The sequence below is a fragment of the Mastigoproctus giganteus genome, chromosome 3, assembly GCF_048544385.1.
Source record: "Mastigoproctus giganteus isolate SK-2022 chromosome 3, ASM4854438v1, whole genome shotgun sequence".
Lineage (NCBI taxonomy): Eukaryota > Metazoa > Arthropoda > Arachnida > Uropygi > Thelyphonidae > Mastigoproctus > Mastigoproctus giganteus.
Window position 1 is genome coordinate 16,696,606 of NC_143577.1, and position 11,471 is coordinate 16,708,076.

Sequence of the window (11,471 nt, forward strand, 5' to 3'; positions counted from 1 at the left end):
GTGGCCTAACCATTGCTTATACAAGGGGATAATGACCTCCTTATCCTTGCTAGAAAAATTCCTCTATATCATTGACAAGACACCATCAGCTATTCTTGCAGACCGTCTGCACTGCTCGGAAAGCTTCATATCTGCCTGCACAATTACCTCCAGGTCCTTTTCACTCTCCATTACTGTCAGTGTAGTGCCACACAGTTGATACGTTACTCTGAGATTATTATTTCCCATATGTAGTACTTTATATTTGTCAATGTTAAACTTCATCTGCCACCTCTCAGCCCATCTGCTCAACTTTTCTAGATCCTCTTGCAGTAACATACTGTCATTAGTGACCTTAACAACCCTGCCAACCTTTGTATCATCTGCAAACTTGGACATTAAGCCTGAAATACCATCATCAATATCATTTATAAATACAGAAAACAACAATAGACCCAACACTGAACCCTGAGGGACTTCACTAATAGCATTAGTCCATGAAGAGCAGTGTCCACTGATTACCACTCTGTCTTCTCCCACTCAACCATCCCTTTATACATAGCAGCAATTTGCCTCCAATACCACACTTCTCCAATTTGTGCAGCAGTCTTCAATGTGCAACAGTATCAAAGGCGTTTCTAAGATCCAAATATATGATATCAAAGTTATTCTTTGCATCTAGTTCCTTTGTGACTACATCATAGTATCCAAACAAATTGGTCAGACAAGACTTCCCCTTAACAAACCCATGCTGTGTCCGGGCTATAACTGAAGTCTTGTCTAGATGATCGTGCAATGCTTCTTTAACCAGTGCCTCCATTAATTTCCCTTGAACAGAAGTTAAAGTAACAGGTCTGTAATTACCTGTGTCTTCCTTTGATCCTCCTTTTTTGAATTGGGGTCACATTTGCACATCTAAATTCCATGGGTACCTCCTCTAAGTCCAAGGAAGCTCTCATAATTAAAGCTAAGGGTTTGCTTACTTCCTTTGCTGCCTCCTTTAATATAACTGGATAGATTCCATCCACCTCAGGTGCCTTTCTTATGTTTATCTTCAACAATTTCTCCTCCACTTTCCTCTCAGTTACAAAATTATCTAGCTTACTGCCAGGGTGCATCCGTAGCCAGGTGGGCAGGAGTAGCAGTGTGTAGCACACGCTTCTTGATTAGACCGGAGTTCAAGCCTGTGACCACCAAATACGGAGGATGCAGAAAGGTTAGGGAATGACCACCGCATATCCCTGGAGCAATATGGCCTTAGTTGCTAATGCTCCTAAAAACCAAATAACTAACTAGCTTACTGCCAGAGTTTAATACACCTCTGGCATTCCCCTCCCTGAATAACTCCTCATGTGTGAATGTAGATGCAAAATATTCATTTAGTTTGTTAGATACCTGAGCAGGATCATCAATAGTTGAACCATTAATATCAAGTGGACCAATATGATTCATCCCCTTCCTTCTAGACTTTACATAAGTAAAGAACTCTTTGCTGTTTTTCTTTGCATCCTTTGCCAAAGATTTCTCGTAATCTGCCTTTGCCTGCCTAACCTTTGTGACTTGGTTACAGACCAGCTTATATCTATCATAGACTTCCGTGTCCCCTGTTAATTTATATGTATCCCATACATTTTTCTTCTCTACCACATATCTCATTAGTTCATCTGACATCCATTTAGTCCTAAACCTTGAACAATATTTCTTAGTTGGTATGAAAAGCCTAGTAGTTTCAAAGATAAATTCTCTGAATGCTTCCCATTTTGAATTTGCTGTTGGTAACATCATCAGTTGGTCCCACCATATAGAATTTAAATACTGTATCAGACGACCATAGTCACCTTTACGAAAGCAAAAACTATTCCTTTTACTCGTGATGGTTGTTGTCTCTGAGTAAATTCCATTTCAGCACACTGTGATCACCGCCATCTGGTGGTTCTTTTATCTGCAGATTATTAATGATTGAAGAATCACTATTGATAATCAGATCAAGAGTATTACTCCCTCTAGTTGCCTCCTGAACATGCTGCTGTAGAAAACAATTGTCCAATAAATCCACAAAAGCCTTGCTAGTGTGTGAGTGACCAACCCACAAATTTCATTCAGTATCTGGGAAATTAAAATCCAACATTATGAGACACTCTGGTTTCCTGGCCCACTCTATTTCTCTGTAGAGTTGTTTATTATACTCATCAGAGTCATTAGGCCTATAACACACTCCTGCTCTGAATTTTGCTTTCCCAGTGCTTATGTCACACCAAACTGACTTTACGCTGCACTGTCCAGCCATGTCGACTGGCTGTACTTACTTGGATTTTATGTGTTTCTTAACCAATAGCATAACCTCTCCTCCCTTCCTATCCTGTCTATCCTTTCTGTACATATTGTACTCCTCAAATTCCAGTTCTGCATTCCTTATATCTGTGTGATACCACGTCTCTGTTATCCGAACAATATCTGTCTTTGAAGTTTTGACTAACACCTCAAATTCATGAAATTTATTTACCAAACTCCTAGCATTTGTGTACACACAAGTATACATGCACCTGTTTCTATTCTTAGCTACCCTAACACAGCCCATGTATTGACTTGCTCCACAATGACTCCCAGCAGTCTCTGGAATCCCCTGCACCTTGTTTTCCAGGCTGCTGCTCATTTTAATAGAAGCAGTGCAAGAATCACTTTCACCTCTGCCAGCGGCTACTGTTAATCTATTAGTCCATGTATCTCCCCCAAGCTAGCAGTTTTCTGCCTCGATCTAACTCTAATTCTATTCAACATCAGCAAATATTCGTGCACCCTTTCTATTCAGGTGTATCCCATCCCTGTAGAAGCTGTCTCTCCTGTTAACAAGCACAGACCAGGCTGAGAAAAATTCTACCCCCTTGAGCCTTGCACAATCTCTCCAGGGCCGAATTGATCGACAGGACTCTCATCATATACTCCCTCTTATTGTGTTTGGGCAGAATTGCAGACGCTTTCAAATTCAACCCTAACTCACAGCTTTTTTTTTTTCAACATTGACCTGTACTTGTTAAGTAATTCTGCCAGTCTCCTACTCTTAATATCATTAGTGCCAACGTGTACAATAGTATCACTTTTTGTGCCCTTAAAAGATGATATCTGCTCTACAACGTCATCAACCTTTGCCCCTGGCAGACATAGCCTAGTCCTGTTCCACCTATCCTTTGGGATGAGTGCAAGCTCTGGCATTGATGTGGGCAGCTCAGAGCTTGTTGGGCTCCTCAATTTAAATGCTTCGAGGGCATCCACCCTGCCCTTCAAGCTCTCATATAAGCCCATAACAATGCTGAGTTGGCACCTGATTTCCTCACGCTCCTTACATCGCACACACACACAAAGACATTCCCCTTGGCAATATAATGTCCCATTCCTGATTAATCCACAAACATCAAACAAGCAATGCATTTCAAATGGCTGTGATTCACAGGACAACTGCTCCCCTCAGTTCTCCCCTGAGCCACAGCACTCCCATTGGTTTGAGCCTTTTGCTTTGCTGCCCTGGTCCGAGTCATGATTTCTATTCAATTTCAAATAAAATTCCAGTACAAAATATAACCCTAAACTTATATCCCAATGCAGTTATAACACTGTATATATGTATTTCATTATCAAATATTATCTCCGAGTTATGTTATTTGACTTTCTTGTCTCCTGTCAAGTTATATGTATTAATTTATAATGTTATGTTTGTAAAAACTAGGTTGTTATATGTATTTAGTTAAAAAAGTACAATTTAACTGACAATGAAATTTAATACGATTAGTAAATTTTACTGATTAAATGATACTATACTCGCTATCTAGTTTTACGGTAAAAAAAAAGTAAAAGTAAAGTGCAGCCATTATCAACCCACTGCAGGGTGGAAGCCTCCTCAACAATTCATGCTGAGGGAAAATGGACCATAATCTGCCACGCTGGTCCAGTGCGGGTTGGCAGATCGACCGTATTCAGCAGTCAGGGGCTTGAACCCCGGTCTACTCAAAGAGCGTGTGCTACTGCACTCCCGCTCCTGCCCACTCGGCTACGGAGGCCGTCGCTATCTAGTTCAGGGTATACGTTGTATTGTATAACAATGGCGGCAAGTTACGAACGGTAAATCTACGGACACTAGGTATATATTACTTTCAAAATCGCACTATCTAAATTTAAAATAAAGAACGGAGCTTGACTAGGTCTATAAGCTACTTATAGAAAATAATTTAATATAACAATTAAGTCAATAAAACAGCTAAATATAATTAAAAACTTAGCATCTGCGGAAGCTGCAAAACTTGTCCATCACGTGGATTTGATACCCTTACCGATACTAAGTACAGGCAGTTCTTGCTTTACAAGTTTTTTTTCCCCAAGTATCAAGTGTTAACAAAATCGAAAATATGAACATTAATTGCAAAAAAAACGAATGTTAAACATTCATAAATACCACATTCCAAACCTTGTGCATAGCTATACAATACAGTGTACACCGCTTTACGATATTAATCAGTTCCAGAGACACCATTGTATCGTTAAAATATCGTAATGTGAACCCAAAACACATTGTTTTTTGGTAATTCATTTCAGGATCTCGGAAGTTGAAATTTTCGCTGTATGACTAAGCTATTTATCTCTCTAAAAAGTTTTAAGGTTATGAGCATGAGGGTGGTTTGTAAATTGTATTAGTTACCAATTCAAATCATTAAAGTGTACTACCCCTTCATTGTTGTCATATGTTCCGTTAGAAGAATCAATTTTAAACGCCTTTGTAATATTTTTCTAAAGCACATTTCTGGAGGTCACGACCATAAAACAGTAAAAATAATTAGCACTTTCTGGTTTATTGGACTTTTCTATTAGTGCAATCAATTATAAATGGGTAGTATACTCGATCTTCTTGCATTTGCGAAAATACCGATAGCTGGAATTGTGTGGTTTTTATGTTATTATGGTGAAATGTGTTTTCCCTTTACTGAAATCTTCAATCATATAAAAAGCATAAATAAATTTTCAGAATCTTCTCTTCATTATGTTTTTTTTAAGCTTCTTAAACTTGTTACTCCACGTGAATCGTGTTAGTTACAATTTGTGTGTGCCGTTAAAAAATGCTTATGCATGAAATTTATAAAGAAAAGAGAAGATTATCTTGGAAATAAATGCCTCTTGGTGCATTTCTAAAGAAGACAACTCCTTGTGCAACAATCCAACGAGTGCCGAGCCAATAATTAGTGATCAGTGAGTGTTCATTTAGTTGATAATGATGAAGAGTAAACATTCTTTAACATTTGTAAGTCATAAATAATTTCTCTATTATTATAATTTGCTTGATTTTACAGGCTACATTTTCATTTCTTTTGATAAATCAATCATTGTTTAAACATAAACTAATTTCATTGTTGAGAACGTAACCCCTATTTTTAACATTATGTCTATGGGAAATAAATTCCCGCTTTACGAGCACGCACTAGGAACAAATTAACTCGTAAAATCAAGAACTACCTGTAATAACCAACAAAATCTCTACCTAAGTTCAAATTAAACTAAGTATTGTTACTAGGAATATAAAGCACTTCTAGAAAATAAATTAATATACCAATTTAAGTCAATAAAAACGCAGAAATTTAAGAAAATCTTCTATTAGCTGGAGCTTCTCTATTAGCTCCAAATTTTCTGAAAAAAATCAGAAAATTTGCTGTGACAAAACCTTGTGAATATCTTTTCAATCTTTTGTGGGAATTACCCCATTCTTATTTTTTTAAAGCTGTTAATATTGCGTAAAAATCTGAAAATATCAATGTTATCTTTGTACCATTCAAATCATATGCAGTTCATAATACAAACTCAGTAACAACAAACAGTAACAATGTAATACAACCTGTCCCTCTGCCTTTTCGTGAAATTTTATATTTGTGCCTTTTAAAAAGATTGTTGGGCCATTTTAAATTGCATTCAAATTGATTAAATGAAAATCTGGCAATTATTATTATTTATTGTATTTTGTTTATTTATTTATTTTTTTTTCATCTTCATGTAATAACTATTCTCAGTGGATGGATTTTCATGAAATTATTTGGGCCTTTTGAAACGCTTTGTTGAGCCGCCCCAAATTTCACTGAAATCAATATGATAGAAATCTGGCAATTATTTCTTTGTCTGTCCATCCATCCTTATGTCATAACTCAATTCCCAATGGATGGATTGCCATGAAATTTATATTTTTCTCTGTAAGAACAATTTGTGAAACCTTCCCAAATTTCATTAAAATTGGACCAAATCTGGAAATTATTTTTGTCCATCTGTTTGAGTGTAATAACTTGATTCCCAGTGGGTGGATTTTCTTAAAATTTTTATATTTCAGTGTGTTAGGACAATTTGTCACACATTATCTGGCAATTATTATTTTTTTTTTTATTAAAAAAAAAAAACTTTTTCTTCCCATACATACCCAGGATATGCCATATACACAATATATGGCATATCCATATGCCATATATTGTAGCTGAAGCACTGGATGTTGTTTGTCACCACACACTGGTTGGAGGAATGAATGAGCAATATGGCAGTTGCACAGAAATGAATTGTTTTCAGTTGCTATAAAAATCATTGTAGTTTTATTATAAATTATGAATTACTTCTATTTTCTAATGCACCTGAAATGTTAAGCACTGTGTATGTTAACTGACTTATATTACTGATAGTATTTGTGTTACTGACTTATATTACTCTGTTTCTTGTATGATATACAGCATGTTTCAATCGAAAGATACTAAAGTCTGTCTTGTTTAATTTTAGATTTAGTTATTTGTCATTTGGTCCTTTTTTTGTCATTTCAGCCAAAAAATTGGATTAAGTATTACTGTTTACATTTTAAGATATCTAATTAAAATTTTGCCTTAATCAGCTTGCTTGCTTTTTTTTTTTTTTTTTTTTTTTTATTTATTTACCTGGGAAGGTTGTTCCCCATCTTTGGTTTAGTCTGAAAACATCTCTCTTTCTGAAATGAAGAGAAACTGATTTTATTTGAAACAGAAATAAAAACAAATACACTGTTTTGTGCCTCCTCACATTACAACAGTTGTAATGTGAGGAAGCATTGTATGAGGAAGTTTTGTATTTATTAATAAAAAGGGCATTACACCTAAATTAAAATTTTAAACTCAGCCATTTTTGTTAAATTTTGGCTGGAAAAACCAAATCCAGAAGTTGATGGAATCAAATTCAGCGATACAAAAATAAATGTAAAGAATATTTCTTCAAAAAATAAAATGACAAATTTAATTTTTGAAAGTTTTACTCTAAATGGCCATCAAGTCAAAATATTAAAAATTAATATTTAAAAGATAAATATTAATTAATATTAAATAAATTAATATTTATCTACAAATTTTTTATTTTTACAAAAATTTACAATTTCATTTAAAAATTCACTTTACAAAGCCCACCCCTATGAAAAACCCACTATCAGAGGCTCATACATGTTTGGAAGTCTCGCTTGTGAGAATGTTAAAGTTAATAAAATTTGTAATGAAAATACATTGGTATGTTTATTTTCATTTATGTTCCTAACACTAATGGTACTGTTTTGTTTTTAATTTGATTTATTTTTTGACATATATTTGTTTATTATTTTTATATGTTCTGCATGCCTACATTATTTTCTTACTGTTTAGTTTAGTTTAGTTGTTCTTATGTCTAATAGCCAAGGCAGGTTGGAAAATTGTAAGTCTCATCGCAAAGTATATATGTATGGCCTCTTAAGATTCTAAAAGTTTTAGTAGTGATTTTGCTACAATTAAAGAAATTCAAACTTGCACTCTGTTTGAGAAAGCACAGTGCCTAGAGCAAGTGTTTTGGTTGTTATTCATAGAACATTTTAATTATTTCTTTAAGTGGCATTTGAGTGATGCAGTGTTTCTGAACTGGTAATGTGTATCCCCATAGAGAAATCTTGTGGGGAATAAGCCAACACAACTGAAACTGTGAGAAAAAAACTGAAATTTTGTTTCTAGTTTTACAGTGCTCTGTTAGCTTTGTACTTTTAATACAATCAGATAGGGTTCATGGGAGGAACTAACAAAAAATTATCACCCTACCAGTGTGATAAGTTTTCAGTGTTTAAAACTGCATATTAGAATGCCATAAAGCAAGCAGCAGTTTCAGAAGAAATGAATGAGAAAATTTTTGAAAACATTTGATTGAGGGTACTAAGATGCAAAGTGATGTTTGACTTGGTGATGTTTCCATATTTTTTCAAAAAATAAACAGCTAAGTAACATGACCCTCACAGATCTCCTCCCATTTGTGTCAGCCTAATATGTGTAGCAAGTTTTTGTGCTCTGACAGAATTAAAAACAAAATTGACAAATCATGTGGCTCCAGCAAGAAGGATTTAATTGTGGCTCTCAGCAGCTTAAAACTTGGGTTTGAAAATTTGATTTCATTCTGAGCTCATGCTATGCATTAAATTATCTATTTACTTGTAATTTTATTGACACTGTTCACTGATGTTTGTATGAAATGCATGCATATGTACATATAATGTATGTGTGAATAAAAAATGGATATCTTTTATGTTCAGCTAATTTTTTTTGTTTATTATAGTTGCACGGTCATAAGTATAATGGCAAGTTTATTGCCTATAGGCAATTTTTTACAACCAACCAGTTACAATTAAAATATTTAAAATTTAAACAAACTTGGTGCCCAGTGGTAGAACAAATGGAAAAACTTGTATATTTCCAAATTGTAGGTACAACAGGAATACTTAATTTTCTTTTTTTTTTTAAAGGGAGATACATTTCAAAAAAAAAAAAAAAGAGTAGAGAAAGCGCTGGCTTAATGTACCTTTACTGCATCCGATGAATTTTTAGGACTGGCTATGCTTCTAGGTGTCAGTACGAAATGCCTAACTAGCGCAAAATACTTGTTAAAACTTAAACTTGATAGTATCTGAATGTACTTAACAAACCTAGTTTAGATTACATATACATTAAGGTACTGCTCTTTGTTGTGGAATGTTTTAAGTTGATTATTATTTCACTTAAGAAGTAAACTAGGGTTAGTGTCCATGAAATATAAGAATTTATTCTGTGCAGTGTTATAGCTGTTAATTATTGGATGATGCAGTTGGCAGTTTTGTATTAACACTAGAAGCAATAACCTTTGTAACTCTCAGCCATGTAGTAACTGTTCTTTTAATACCAGGTGCAGTAATACGTGTATGATGACTTACAAAGAATATATTAGATATGTTACATCATAGATTAGATGCTCTGATATACTGTCGTTATGGATTATTGTTTGTATTGATTCAGGTTTGTAATGGGGATCGTTACATAAAGATTCCATCAGAAGACCTGAAACAGATGTGGAAGAAGAGTGCAAGTCATGCAGAAGAAAATTTTAATAATGATGCAAATAAACTACACACAGAAATCTTTAGCAACTTCGTAGAGTATGAGGATGGAAAAGTCAATGTTACTTGTGCTACATTAGACACTGGTGTTTCCATACAGCTGGAACCTTTATCTTCTAGTGTATTTGATAGGGTATGCGTATTTTTCATTTGTGCTAAATGTGGCAAGGTTTATTGGGATGGTTCCCATTTTGGACGAGTCAAACAAAAGATGTGTGATATCCTTACAACAGTAAATGCAAGTGGCTTCACTATCTACACACGTCATAAGGTAGAGATGACTGGTTTTCTATAATCATTTACTCACACACTACTTAACAATAAAACCTTTCTTTAATGGACTGTATGAGCGGGGGATAGGGCTAGTCTGTTACACTGAAAAGAAATACATATAGTCATTGAAATTGGTTGAATGCTATGAAAACATGCTATACCATTGGAAAAAAACAAAAACAAAAAGAGACACCAAATGTAATTGCTGTGTTTTACCACAGCAATTTTACCTATTGTGTGAAGTAGAAGAGCTTGAAATTTTGCTATGTTGTATATCGCTAGCGGAAACTGACTAAAGCTTATTTGGTGGTGCAAATGACTCCCTGCTGATGTCTGACATATTCAGCAGGCTGATAGAAGGTGATGGGTAGGAAAATCCTTGCTCTCTGCTACTCTACTTCATTGTGAAAATATTTTAACTGATCACCAGTTATTCATCAGAATTTAGGCAGTTATGTTATGAATTCCTGTATGGACAAAAAGCTCAATTCAGTGAATGCTGTGTGCTGTTTTCGAAGAAAGTCACTTAAAATTAGGTCCATTAAAGCATGGTTTACTGTATTTGCATTGTAAATTTCTAAATCTATTAAATACATCTTAACATTTCAAAAATTAACAGTGACACTTTACAGAAGTATTATATAATTTCTCATTATTATTTTATTTTATTTATTTTTTCTAAATCCAGGAACACTTGATAATTAGTTGGTCATCAGTTCCAAATCAAGTAACTTGAATTTTGATTATTTTTAAACTTTTATTTATTTATTGCTTAGGAACTGGATGCAGAGGATGGTGAAATTAATGGGAACAATACAAAGGTAAGTGATGAAATGTCAAATGAAATGCCACAGCATAAGGCACAGGCAACCGAGATCCTTCCATATGACCCAGAAGAGTCAGATAGTGAAGAAAGTGATGATTTTACAGATAATTATTTTTAAAGGAGTAATAAATCCTTGTAAATAACTTAAAATGAAATGCCTTTTTAAAGACTTTTTTATTCACCTTGCTTAATCTATTTAAAAAAATTTTAATGTATTCTTCAAATCAATTTGATTTTCAAGAATGTTGTTGACAACTTTTTTGACAAATGTATCCAGACTACTTTTTTATGTTCTTAATCATGTTTTCATTTCAGTGATTAATTCATTTGTTGTTTGAATAAAAAAAATGTAAACTGTTTGTTGTTATTTATAAAAGCAAGTTTCACTCTTATTTCACTTAAAAGCATTAAGAAGTATTGAACATAAAGGCTATAAAAGTATATTAAGAGGTATTGAAATTTTGTAAAATATATATATATATATATATATATAAATAATAAAAATAAATTACTAAAACTGGGAAACCATTTACATGAAAGTAACATGACTTGACATAAAATGAGCACACAGTCTTCATTCTCAGGATTTAAATTTGCATAAATTCTGAAGAGATAGAGAGGATTGCCGCTAGCATATAAGTAACAGGCCACATTATATCGAAATTGGGTGGTTTCAGCTATCCTTACACTTTACCTAAAATTAATAAAATAAATGTGGTGCTTTGAAATTATTGAATAAAATTCAGGTATATTGTTTGAATTCAATAATTTAACTTATGTATTTATAATTAAAAAAAAAAAAAAGTTGGAATAAGCTTTCTGGAGAACCCCAGTGTTTTGTACAATAGTGTGAAAATCTGTAGGGAGGGAGGAGGGTCCAGAAAGTTAACTGAGCTTGTATTTGCCCTTGCTCAAGAACAGAAATTGATACCTTCACCATTAATTCTGTCTTGCTGTGATTATGAGGAGTCGTTGCCCTTG

General features: G+C 34.0%; 1 protein-coding gene across 5 annotated transcripts in view; it reads left to right on the forward strand.

The window, feature by feature from the left end:
* Positions 1-10,667, forward strand: part of LOC150087743 (exonuclease mut-7 homolog) — a 146,862-nt gene extending 136,195 nt beyond the window's left edge. For 4 of the 5 annotated variants that reach the window (XM_090370113.1, XM_090370115.1, XM_090370114.1 and 1 more), the window contains 2 exons: positions 9,291-9,662; positions 10,441-10,667. In XM_090370113.1, the coding sequence (XP_090226239.1) occupies positions 9,291-9,662; positions 10,441-10,608 (540 nt within the window). In that variant the 3' untranslated portion in view covers positions 10,609-10,667. The remainder of the gene's footprint in view (positions 1-9,290; positions 9,663-10,440) is intronic. The other variant, XM_090370116.1, reaches the window with a different exon arrangement.
* Positions 10,668-11,471: the final 804 nt, after the last annotated feature.